The sequence below is a fragment of the Coptis chinensis genome, chromosome 7, assembly GCF_015680905.1.
Source record: "Coptis chinensis isolate HL-2020 chromosome 7, ASM1568090v1, whole genome shotgun sequence".
Taxonomy (NCBI): Eukaryota; Viridiplantae; Streptophyta; class Magnoliopsida; order Ranunculales; family Ranunculaceae; genus Coptis; species Coptis chinensis.
The window spans coordinates 601,715-614,681 of NC_141462.1; the positions used below are offsets into that span (position 1 = coordinate 601,715).

At 36.4% G+C, this 12,967-nt stretch overlaps 2 protein-coding genes across 3 annotated transcripts; one reads left to right on the forward strand and one right to left on the reverse strand.

Annotated features, from left to right (window-relative positions):
• The first annotated feature begins 4,831 nt into the window (after nucleotides 1-4,831).
• Nucleotides 4,832-7,111, forward strand: LOC147484963 (alpha/beta-Hydrolases superfamily protein). The gene is made up of 2 exons (XM_086570487.1): nucleotides 4,832-5,376; nucleotides 6,703-7,111. The coding sequence occupies exons 1-2, from the start codon at nucleotides 5,028-5,030 to the stop codon at nucleotides 7,023-7,025; spliced, it is 672 nt and encodes a 223-aa protein (XP_086426613.1). The 5' UTR covers nucleotides 4,832-5,027; the 3' UTR covers nucleotides 7,026-7,111.
• A 154-nt stretch (nucleotides 7,112-7,265) lies between these two features.
• On the reverse strand, nucleotides 7,266-12,531 carry LOC147484964 (protein EMSY-LIKE 3-like). Of its 2 annotated transcripts, none has more exons than XM_086570486.1 (10): nucleotides 12,264-12,531; nucleotides 10,174-10,379; nucleotides 9,981-10,090; nucleotides 9,621-9,867; nucleotides 9,302-9,532; nucleotides 9,153-9,221; nucleotides 8,539-8,784; nucleotides 8,387-8,455; nucleotides 8,240-8,303; nucleotides 7,266-7,682 (listed from the first exon to the last, which is right to left on the reverse strand). In XM_086570486.1, exons 1-10 carry the CDS (start codon nucleotides 12,289-12,291, stop codon nucleotides 7,486-7,488), a joined length of 1,467 nt encoding a protein of 488 aa, XP_086426612.1. In that variant the 5' UTR covers nucleotides 12,292-12,531; the 3' UTR covers nucleotides 7,266-7,485. The 2 variants fall into 2 exon arrangements, with proteins under 2 accessions (XP_086426612.1, XP_086426611.1); XM_086570485.1 differs by having other exon boundaries at nucleotides 7,266-7,685.
• Between the last annotated feature and the right edge of the window lie 436 nt (nucleotides 12,532-12,967).

Consider the following 12,967-nt stretch of genomic DNA (forward strand, 5'->3'; position numbering starts at 1 on the left):
CACCCAAAGGACAAGCTTGAACAGAACAAGGCCAGTTCCTCAAATCTCCAAAAACCCAACTGAAGATTGAACCTCACTCAATAGTCTGTTGGGATGGGCCTAATTGGCTTTGATATTTTGGCAATCATTTGTCTAAATAAACCCACCGAAATTTAAGCTACACTTTAAAACAAAGTTAGGATTTAGAAAGAGAAGAGTGAGACAAAATTAGTTGCTAGAGTTTGGAATTTGGTGCCTCTTGAGAGAGTTTTGGAAGAAGAAAGACTTGAGTCTTTTCTTCATTTGTTTATGCCCAAACTATTTGGTAGTTGTCTACACCATTGAAAGTTGTGGAGTTGAGATAACATTGTTATGAGGAGAGAAAATGAGAGATTTGTGAGTTTTTTCTTAGAAAACTTTGGGGATTCTTTGGAATTAAGGTGAGCGCTTATTGTACTATTTTGAATATTCTCTTTATTGGAAATTTCTCTATTTGGTTGTAGATTAGGCACAAGCTAAACTACATAAATCTTTGTCTCTCTTTTCTTGGTTGTTTGTTTGAATTGGTGTGTAGTTTAAATTGTTTACTACATTGTTTAGGAGTTATTTAGTTGATTTCATACACAGTAGTTGTGGGTTGTTGCTTCTACCGCGTTTGATAAAGATTGTTCGCTTCCGTTGCATTGGGTTGGTGTGCTTTATATTTTTTGGGGCATAACAAATTGGTATCGGAGCTAAAGGTTCTATCTTGACATAGTTGGTGGTTGTTTGTGGTGGAAGTTTGGTTGAAATCAAATATTTTGGTTTCATTGGTTGTTTCCGCATTGGTAGTGTTTTAAGAAATTCCAAAGAGGGTGTTTCTTTGGTTGTTAGTGTTTGGGTGTTATGGAAATTGAGAATGTGACAAGTATGTCAAATTTTATGGTTGTGACTCCTATTGTAGTGGTTGATATCGAGAGTTTAGATGGAAACATCGACTTTGATATGTGGAAAAATGAGATTATTGATTTGTTCACCGTAAATGGTTTGAATGATGCTCTTGGCAATAAGCCAAGAGATATGAAAGTAAACATTTGGGCCCAACAACTACCAATGACCTCACAACCCAACAAAAAAACCAAATGGCAGAAGAAAAATTGCAAAACAAAAATGGCAGAGAAAAGAAACTAACCTTACACTCTCGATTTCAGTAGGATGCAAAGTGATGAACCCTTCAGTTCTCCAGGCGTATATCGCAAGCCACTGGTTCGTTTTCCAAAGAAGTGTAATCATTTTTATTTAACCCTAAAGTGCCATGTCTCCCCACAAAACGAGGCGGTTCATTTGCGATCTTTTAAATCAACTGTACCACGTGCCAACTTAAAACTCTCACCAGATAGCTATCCAATGCTTAACGACCTGCCGAGAGAGGGTTGTGTGAGGGAGTAATATATACTTCCAGTGAGTATCATGCACGTGTCCAGCACACCAGGACAATCAAATTTATCCACACGTCCAGGTCGCTGATGATCAGTTCATACAGGTCAAGTGACCTCATCATCACACAGAACGTCCACGTCCAGAACGTTAAGCGTTCAGAATGCAAACATAAGCTAGCGCCACAACGGCTAGTAACGTATGCCACAGCTAGAATCTTCAAGATCGGAGCTTCAGATGCGCACACCATTACTGCACCGCAGGACGCCTTCATGACACATTAAATGTCATCAAGTCCAGAACTTGACCTGACACTGGAGAGGAGGCGCGGGCATCTTTGCCTATATAAAGAAGAGAAAGAACTACGTCTGACCTGATTCAAGCCTCCCCCCAGCAGAGAGAACTTAATACATAGGCAGTTCGTCCAAATGAACTCGATCAAATCCAAATCATCTATCCCAGTCATTCCAAATTGCTTACGTTTGTAAGGTTAATCCAAATCTAACATTTACAGGATTCAAGGGAAGGGTGTTTATGTGAAGTTTGATAATAAAAGTTCTAGATTTGGTTCACATTTTGCCCATTCGGTTTCGACACCGAAAAAAGATCTTCTTATGAGGGTTGAGACTAATACGCTGCATATGAACTCGACTACGAGTGAGGTTAGTTCTCATTCGAATTGACTTCATTAGCTTGATATTGAAACGAGGATGATAGTTTTGGAATGGAAGTTTGAGAAAGAGAGGACCAATATTATATTACAATGAGAGATATAACTAACAATAGTAAGGGGTCTCAGTTGAACCCTTCGGTATCGACATTCTTGGGTTTGGATGATAATAGGATTTGTAGATGGGATAAGCGTGATCGAAAAGATATGATTCAGAATCTCGCAAGTGAGAGTACATCGGTCTTAAATTGGACTCAAGGACATCAGTTTTCTAGAGAGACGAAGTTTCAATGTTTTGCCATTACTAGTGGTGGTTCAATTGTGGTTGGATCTCTTGATGGTAAAATTAGATTGTATTTGCCATTACTGGTGGTGGTTCAATGTGTCAAGAGTGTCGTCTGGCACGGGCATCAATCTCTATGTGTTCTCGCAGGTTTATTTCATGCAATAATGAAAATTTTATTGTTATTATTGTTATTTGTGTTGCAGTCTTGCACATAGAGAGTCCCTTCCATATCATAGTCAAGGCTACTAGAGATGATGGACTAGGCACAGTTTTTGGGAAAATGATCATTCTGTAAAGCTATGAAATCTCAGCACGATCAGAAATTATAAGGCCAATTTGAGATACCCTCTTGTTTGAGAATTTTTTTTTTGAGATACCCCCTCCCATTTTGAAAATTGAGAGAGATACCCCCTTAACTAACGTCTCCCGTCAGTTAACTAATATTTACTGACCAAAACACCCTTCTAAAAACAATTTGAGATACCCTCTTGTCCTATAAAATTATTTGAGATACCCCCCCGTGTACATTGTTCATACCTATTTGGGGTATGAACAATCAATGTTCATATCTCAATATAATGTAAGATAAGATCAATAAGAACATATATTGGAGTATAAACAATTATTGTTCATATTTATTTGGGGTATGAACAATCACTATTCATACCCCAATATGAGTTATGTGTTAGAGTTATCCCTCACATGAGGAGAGAAACGGAGCTGATTCTGCGTGAATATGTCAGAGTGCACCTGCGCTCAGAGGAGGCGCACCTGCACTCGTGCCATAAAATCATTCCAGTGTTTTGGGCGCGACCAGCGCTCAGAGGAGGCGCACTTGCGCCCTTGCCGTGGAAGCATTAGTGTTTTGGGCTGACTGCGGCCTCGAAAGTAGGCACTGGCTTCGGTTCCGATTTTCGTGGGCATCGCTACAGTAACCGCAAAATTTGGTTTTTTGATATAAAAACAAAATCAAGGTTTTGGAAAACCTAAGACTAAGAACCAGACAAATTAAAACAAAGAGGAAAACCCAATCTTGAAAGCTATAAAGATTGAGAGATAATCTTTACAGAAATACAACCCTGTAAAAAGATAAGAGTGATCTAGTAAAGAGAGAAAGAGAGAGATTGTAATCTTCCTTCCCACTTTATAAAGAACTGGCTCTTGTGGAAGTAGACATCATTGGCCGAACCACGGTAAATCTTTGTGTTGTGGTTTGTCTTTACTGCTTTGCATTATTATTTGTTGTTGATAGTTGTTTTAGCGAGTTGGGCATGTTAGTATAGGCTGTAGTTGATATTTAGATTTTGCCCGGAGTTGAATTGTTTCCATATACGAGTTATCTGTGTAGTGAGGGAATCGATTGATATTGGTATAATCCCCAACATTATGAACACTCATTATTCATATGAACAATTATTGTTCATATCTATTTGGGGTATGAAGAATCAATAGTCATACCACAATATAATGTATGATCAGTAAGAACATCTATTAGAGTATAAACAATTATTGTTCATATATATTTTGAGTATAAACAATCATTGTTCATATCTTAACATGAGCTATGAACAGTCATTGTTCATATGAACAATCATTGTTCTTACTTATCATACATTATGTTAAGTATGAACAGTATGAACACTTATTGGAGTATGAACAATCATTATTCATACTTCAATATGAGCTATAAACATTCATGGTCCATATGAACACTCATTGTTCATACCTATTTGGGGTATGAACGATCAATGTTCATACCTCAATATAATGTATGGTCAGTAAGAACACCTATATGGCGTATGAACAAAACTTCAACATGAGCTATGAACACTCATTGTTCATACTGTTCATATATCAGCATAATGTATGATCAATAAAAACACTTATTGGAGTATAAACAATCATTGTTCATGCCTATTTGGGTTATGAACAATCACTGTTCATACCTATTTGTATTTACAAAGTAGTTTATATTTGCATATGTATATTTGCATATGAAAATTAACTTTTTTTAATTACTAGGGGGCTATCTCAAATAATTTTATAGAGCAGGGATATCTCAAATAATTTTTAGAGGGGTGTTTTGATCAGTGCAAAATACTTCATTGACGGAAAATATTAGTTAGGGGGTATCTATCTCCAATTCACCCGAAATTATATCATCAAATTGTTTAGAATAGGATGCTCATTTTCATTGAAATCCTTATACAGCTTACCTTAATAAATGAATAAATTCTCAAATGAACTACATGGACTAGAAAAATGACTTTGTCCAAAGTAATTGATTCTTTCAACAAATTGCTTGCCGAGTAAAACAATACTAAGATAACTCTTTTCCTTTGGAAATCACACAAATCATCCCTAGCCTAATGGAATAATAAAAAGCAGGCGCACAAGTATAGTAGTATTACAGTTCCCACACTAGGAATGAATCAAAACTTTGATTCAGCCAAAATTTCATAGTTAATGCAACATTGCCAACACACAAATTTGCCAACCATGGCAGTAAACTTGTTGTTTTTAATAAGTTGTAACCACCGCTGAACCCCACAACTCACTTTCCCAATTAAACTAGTCATCATAATTTTCTTACGTGGAAAAAAAAAACAATCTTTGTTATAAAATTCACAGCAGACAAAATTTACTAGTCCTGAAAACTCATCTCTATAACCAAAGATGACAACAAGTTCATCTGTTGAATCTTGTACAGTTGAGACAAGTGACAAAGTGAAACTTCACACAAGAATTTTCAAACCAAATGATGAGCCCAAAGATGATATTGTGATTGTAATAGTCCATCCTTACTCAGTTTTGGGTGGAAGCCAAGGTTTATTAAGAGGAATTGCAGTTGGGTTGGCAGAAAAAGGTTATACAGTTGTAACTTTTGATATGAGAGGTGCTGGTAGATCTAGTGGATGGGCTTCTATTACTGGCTCTTCTGAAATTATTGATGTTATTTCTGTTTGTAAATGGGTTTCTGATAATCTTTCTGCTGATAGAATTTTATTGGTTGGTTCTTCTGCAGGTATGTTTTTTATTTACAAGTTTACATTTTTATTGGTTTTGATTTATTTTTTATTTATAATTATTTGGTTTGATCCTTGTTAGAAGTGAATTTTGATTTTATTATATTAGGATTTGCAAAGATTTGTTCTTGCATGCTTGGGTGGTTCTATTTTGAATACTCTTTTTTTAATTCCAAGTTTGCTTTAAGACTTAACCATTGATAGGAATGAATAGTATAGTAGAAAGTTGGAGGGTTTTTTCAATTGATATCAGGTTTTGTTTGGTTATGGGACTTTGGCATATGGAATTTTCATCTTGGAAATGGGTAAATGTGGTCATTAGATCCCTGGCATAGATCCATCAGCTAAAACAGAAAGGGTTCCTTGCTCAACAGTTTTTGTTGCTTCTGCCTATATTAATTAGGTGAATTAAAACATAGAGTGCTTATACAAGAATTTTGTCGATTGTATTCTCTATCAATAAAACACAAACACATTGAGAGTTCTTGTGGATGGTACTGGATCAAATTATTTTTAAATTATATGTTTTACATTACTGAGATGTTTGTCTAGGTATCGGTATTGTGGTGTTAAGATTAAGTGTCTGAGATAAAAAAAGACCTGTTGACTTATTGAGTCTTTAGCCGATGATGTCTTTGCTTGCTTGAGAACTCTAAGATTGAACAAATAAGTTTATGTTAACCTTAAACTGACCTCCAAAAACCTTGTTTAGCGCGAGACAAAATAGGATCTGATGTTGGCTGCATAAGGCTTTTGGTGTCATACTCTCTATCCGTAATTACCATCACGGTGCCATTGAGTAGAGGGATGCGAGTGCTTTCGCCTCCTTTACATAGGGGTTTAAGTATCATTGATGTTTGGTCTAAGGTCTTTGTTGGAGACCTTCTAAGTGACAAAAGTCGATTGTTTCCCAGAGGTGAAGAAGACTTCTATGTAGAGATTCAGTTTCTCAGAAACTGGTGAAAGGTTGTGCCAGGTCTCGTTATATAGTTGTGGATGTGACCAGAGAGTTATGGTTGCTTCCATCCTGGTTCTAATTTAATTACAGAAGACTGCATGTGAAAGGTTGTGCCTTGTCTCTTTATTTAGTTGTGGATGTGACCAGAGAGTTATGGTAGCTTCCTTCCTGGTTCTAATTTAATTACAGAGCACTACATGTGTGGTTCCTCTTTGAAGGAAACTGTTCTAAAGTCGTCGCAGTGCCTTAGTCGTCTCTGTGATCTTGACCATCATCCTCATAGGTGGTAGACTGCTTTGGGTTTACTTATTTCACCCTCACAGTATATCTCTGACCAAAGCTCATGTTGTTATGTTTTTGGTTAAAGGTGCACCAATTTCAGGCTCTGCAGTTGATCAAATAGATCATGTCAGGGGTTATGTCAGCTTGGGCTACCCATTTGGTTTGGCAGCTTCAATACTCTTCGGAAGACATCACAAGGCTATCTTAAAATCCACTAAACCAAAACTATTTGTGATGGGTACAAAAGATGGCTTTACAAGTGTGAAGCAGCTAGAGAACAAGCTAAAGACTGCAGCAGGCCGCGTTGAAACCCACCTCATTGAAGGTGTTGGGCACTTTCAAATGGAAGGGCCTAGCTATGATGCTCAGATGGTGGGACTGATTATTGGTTTCATAGCTTCTTTGTAGGTATGCCATCAAACTATCGTATGGTTTTATTGATGTGATTAAACATGACATAATAGGGTGATTGAAAATTGATGATTTAATGGTTCTATTTGCATTTTATTCATTGCTTGAAGAACAAAAGTGACTGGCCTAAAATGTCATTTTAGTAGGATCTTAAGGTGTATTTTTCCTTCCCTAATCTCTACAAAGCATTTGATTGGCTGACGAAACAAAGGAGGTGAACTGCATGAAGAAAGGCTGTGCGCCTACAACATCAAAAAGCTGTTTTCAAGAAAATGGTACATCAGACAATTGGCTAATATTTTTACATAATCATGTTAACTTTTCCAGTGAAATTCAACTGGATCAAAAGTTGATCTTCTACCTAAGTCTACACGCTTCAAAAAAGGGCCTATTATTTGCTGGGTTAATGATTAAATTAGAACAATGAATTATACAAAGTGTTTCAAGGGAATAGCAATCAAAGGTCATCACCATCTTGCTGGTCATATGATGCGATTCTACCATCTCTAGCCATTTGATCACCATCTGAGGCTTCACCTCTTCCTCCCCTCATCCCTTCTTCAAACCCACCCTGGTTCATACTATATGGTCGATTTCTCCACCCTTGGTTTTGGTCCATGGTTTGCCCATGTGAGAACTGATGCTCGCCTTCATCTGCTTTGAGACAAAAGTACCATATTCATTTACAATGAATAAATTAAAACTAAAACCAAATGATATTCCAAAGAAAAATATATAAAATCATACAAAGAAAACTCATAAAATCATCAGAAACACGTACATAATCTGTTGTTATATAGCAAAGCAAAAGAGATAATGCGGATGTACAGGTAATAACCAGACCCAAAAGAAAGAGCATCATCATAATCATCAGCCACTGGGGCAGCAAATTCTTTTACAATTCATTGTAACATAATACAGTTTTATTTATATTTCGGACTTGCTTATCCATCATTTTTAAACCAAAAAAGACTGATCCAACACCTGATGAATATCATAATACACATACATACAATAATGGATCATTTGCAAGACTGTACTAGTAATTTGTGGAAACTGAGAACAATTACTTGGGTAATTCATTAAATTCATTAAACTTGCAGCAATAATTAACTTACAGAAGCCTCTTGGTCATTGAATTGATGTATAACACTATCAAATTTTGTACAAATATATACAAAATAAAGAAAATGGTCATAGATATTTATTACCACTTTCACCATCAGATGCATCTGCAAGCCTTGCAATGGCATCAATAAGTGATTGCTCATGCTCCTGAGATAACAAGCAATCAGTGCTGCTTTCCAAAATTAAGCTTGCAAAATGAGCAATAATGAAAAAATAAACCTGGTTCTTACTTTCAGGATTTTTTTTGTCTTCTCAATCTCAACAGGATCAGGATGGCTTGCACCAAAAACTCTCTCAACCTGCTCAAAATCACCAAAACAAAAGAAATTGATAAACATAATCACAAGCAATGAACATACATGTTCAAGTTTCTTTTACTGACCTCCTTAATTAGTGTGTCTGTGTGGAGTATTTCAATATCATCAGAAACCTTTTTTCCAATGCCATTCTCCGACAGTGGGAAGTCTTTCTTAAATTGACCCTTCGGGGCTCCCCTTCCTCTTCCTGTACCGGCAACAGGACCACCACGGCTAAAAGATTTTTTAACGCCACGGCCTTGTCCAACTCGACCCCCTCGTCGAGATATTCCTGGATCCTCACCATCCCATTTGATATCCTCTGGTGCAATCTGCCATAAAAACAGTATTGTTTTTCCCTAAGTCACTGTACCATATGCCGCAACTCAGAAATTTGGCAAGCTAATCACAGGTATCTTTTCCATCAGTTATCAGCAGATACATATCAGATAATCAGGGTAAAGGCAAAGTCTACTGTTAAAAGGGGGAAAGAAGAAAGAAAGGAAAGAAAATCCAACAGAGTAAACCTAGGAAATTAAGATATGTGAGTTTATTTTCACAAGTTTATTTCCATTGCTACTGATAGAAGGGTGGTGGTGGCATGTAAGATCAAGGAACTAAGAAATTTCAAATTGCGCTTGTCAGATTACTTGTAAGAGTATGGGTGAGAAGTTCATAGAAACTAACTATAGAGATTCACCTCTTTGAGATTAACCCATTCCCATGTCTCCTCTGCTGTATTCATATCATATACCAATGCATGTCGGCCCTGAAGTATTTAGAAAAAGTTAAGATCTGCTCCAAGCCCCCACTAAAACAAGAATGAGCGTGGACAACTCTTATATTTACCTCTACAGGATCATAATTAGTTATTACAGCCTCGTAGAAACTATTATCTTCAGGCCACCTTGTCATCACTTTCCGCCCAACCAATGGATCATAGGCAGCTGCTTCCGAAGGTTCATTTGCTGCAAGAGCACCAGAAGGGCCACGGCTAGCAACTTGGCCCCTTCCAGCTGCACCAGTTAAAGGGAACTGCATAGACTTTGTGGTTGATACACCAGGTATCGTTTGACCACCCTGTAGAATACAAAGGTAGAGCAACCAGATCATGTCAATTTGAAATTCTTGCATAGGGTCACATTTGTTCCACAAGTATCGAGCTTACTGCTTTATTCTTTTTGCCTCTGGCTCCACCCACAGGCCCTCGTTTTGCAGATGTTGAAGGCTGCATTGGGGTTGCTACTGTTTGTGGATGCAAAGAGAGTGGTGTATTCAACGAATGATTAGGCACCGACTGTGTTGTCTTTTGTTTCTTCCGAGATGCTGAGACTGTAGGGCTGGGAACAGGATCATGGACAGGTTGAGCAGAGTTCAGCATTCCAGACATATGACCTCCGGCCTGTCTCCACTCCCTAAGGGAACCACCAGATACAGCTCTATTAGTAAAATATGAACACGAAAATATTGTTTCCAGACAGAAATGGTACAGGGAAACAATAAATTCGGTATTGTGAAGCTAAAATACCTTATCCTGCAAACAGTGTCATCTGCATTAACCCTGCCAAGAAGTTCTCTATGTTCCTCATCTGATACTCTCAGCTCTTTTCTGAGTTCTGTTATTAAGCTCTCCTTCTCCTGAACAATTGTATTTCACTTTAAAATTATTAACTGATCAAGACAAATACAGAGTGCAATTCAGTGAAATTTGGTAAAAGTACCCAAGAAAGAGCATTAGATTGAGCCTTGAAAGCGCGCAAGACTGAACTATATGCCTCTTGCTCAAGAAGGTGAATCTGGGTTTCCATATCAGTGTGCATCCTAGGGTATGGTACAGAACCAACAACAGCAGATCTTCCATTCCCAGCCATACGACCCCCCCTTGGAACTCTGTTTTGATGTGATGGAGGAAGATCATCATCAGTTCCTGCAGTTTTTTGCAAAGAAGCTTAGACACATATCAAATATACATCTATGAGATGCTAGTAGCAACATCATTCTCGTTTTGTAATTAATGAAACGAAAACTCGTTTCCTCCAAAAAGCACATTTGTATACGCAACAGTATTTCCGTCATCACACACAGACTAAGATATACTATTAAAACAGATCAAGATCTACTGTCCTAACTAGAGAATGATAATAAAAGAAGCATTTATCCTGATGTAACAAGCTAACCAGAGACAGTCAATAGGAAAGGCAAGGGAAATAGGGTATAATCTGGTTGAAATTTGTAAACTGTAATTTCCTGATGGCGTAAACTATGATCCACATCTCAGTTGCTCAAATTGACGTTTTTGAAAATTATTTTAATATATCTTTCAAATGAAACAAATGGTCAATACCATATCATGAGAAAATGCTTTCATTCATTTGTTTCAGGCACATGCAACATATAGAATTACTAGAGGCAATGTGCTGGTGACAAGCAAATGTGTTATATGTACACATTGGACAAGCAGTGACATGCACAAGAAACCACTGAGTGTGTTGACAGACGCACAGAAGCATTTACTTCCTGATCAACAAGAATGTAAAAAGAAACTGAACTGAAAGTCTGAAACTACATTGAAAAGGCATCTTAAGTAATCTTGTTTAAAAGGTGCTTCCATCCACAAAAGGATGATGAACTAATATGCATCGAACTACATCCAACCCAAAATACTAGGTTGAGGAATGGTCAACTAGCATTGCCACTCAATAGCTTCATTGGGATGCAAAAAGGAAAACTAAAACCATGAACTGGATAATGAAAAAATATTAAGGTACCACGTCATCTCTTAAAACCAATGTATCCAACTAGACAAAAACAAGCAAGGAAACATTGTCTATTAGGTAGTAAGCGTTAGTTTACTTTTCCTACAAACAACAGTGGCAAAATTGTTAGCCATGATTCCAATGAGGTAAAGAAAATAATCAAGACTTAGTGTCTCTGAAAAATCCAAAACTGGAAAATTGTTGTCATGAAATTTTATACGTATTTAGCTAGGTTACATGGACACGACATATTGAAAAAAAAATCCATGTCGGATACGTATCCACATGTCCGTGTCGGACACATATTGCATGTAATTTACCTCGAATTTTGATATTTTTTGCCGTGTCCGACAATTCGTATCCGTGTCCGATACGGTGTGTCGATGTAACCTAGGTATTTAGACATACAACAAAAGCAATACTGATTAAACCTCTAAAATAATTACTACCATGCCACCCTTTTTCCTTACAATTCTCCACCCAGTAAGACCTATCTCCAAACGCTAAATACAACCACTACGAGTCTACGACAAATATTTTACTTCACTGAAGTAAAGAAATCTTATGAAACTAAATCATCTGAACTGAATGATGTATACATTTTCACTTCTCACTTGTTTCTACAAGCCCGAAATCAACTTCCAATTTTTATTTTTATTTTTATTTTTTCCATTTATTGACAGCTAAGAACCCAATCCACTACACACAAGTGAACTTAAGGATGAAGAAAAACACAAAAGCTAAACATAACAGTGTTTCAAATTTCTATAATTCGACTCATACCCAAGAGTGACCCAATTACAACTGAAAAAAATCTAAAGAATCTAAATTTTACAATTTAACTAAACCCTAACTTCTCATAACCACTAATTCAAGCTGCAACAATAAAAATCTCAGCTCACCCAGCTTCACTACTATTTCAACAATGCCCAAAATCAATTCACCAATACTTAAAACCTAATTTAATGAATCTAAAGCAGTAAAATTACTTCAAATTAAACAATAATAACAAAAATCAAATCTTTCAATCATAACAATAACAATATTAAACTCACCACTGCTATCCGATAACTCATAATCCATAGCCAGTTTTTTTCTAATCGAATTAAACCTTAATTCGACCAAAAAACAAAAAAAAACCTCGTATCGATCGAAAAAAAGTGCAATTTCTCAGTGGGGTGACTTAATAAAGAGAAATTGATAACTTTTCTTGATTTAATCAACTTATGAGTGACTTCAATTTGAGTAATTTGAAGACTGGAAAAGGAGGAGAGATCTTTTTTTTTTGTCGAAGAGAGAGAAAAAAAAAAGAGTTTTGGGGGCGGAGGAGAGAGAAAACACGGACTAGAATAAATATCGTGTTTATTTTGATATTCCGATACTTTCCATGCCACTCACGATATTTTATGCCACAAATAATCTGTGCAGTTTAATAGGCGCAGAGGCACTATAAGCCATAGCTAGTAAAAGTTCGATACGTCAATTATTCGCCTAAGATTCGAAATTTTTAATAATAATACTTTTAAATATTCGGTCCAATAAAACGCTAACGGTAAAAATGCGATATATGTGTTTTAAACGGGTATAATACGAATATATTTCTTTAAAATTCGCTATATATTTTACATTTAAAATTTTGATATATAAGTATATAACGTTTTTATTTTTATTTTTACAATTTTATTCATGAAAAAATAATACAAATGTCATTTTATTCGCCAAACCTTATAATTCGCAAATAATTCGGCAATTATAAGCC

Excerpts from the sequence above, each read along its gene's own strand:
- LOC147484964 (XM_086570485.1), bottom strand. The coding sequence starts at position 12,291 with ATGGATTATGAGTTATCGGATAGCAGTG. Across the intron at positions 8,785-9,152 it reads AATGGGTTAATCTCAAAGAG|ATTGCACCAGAGGATATCAA; the intron begins GTGAATCTCTAT and ends TTTTTATGGCAG. Across the intron at positions 7,686-8,239 it reads TGCATCTGATGGTGAAAGTG|CAGATGAAGGCGAGCATCAG; the intron begins GTAATAAATATC and ends TTTGTCTCAAAG.
- LOC147484963 (XM_086570487.1), top strand. The coding sequence starts at position 5,028 with ATGACAACAAGTTCATCTGTTGAATCTTGTACAGTTGAGACAAGTGAC. Across the intron at positions 5,377-6,702 it reads ATTGGTTGGTTCTTCTGCAG|GTGCACCAATTTCAGGCTCT; the intron begins GTATGTTTTTTA and ends TTTTGGTTAAAG.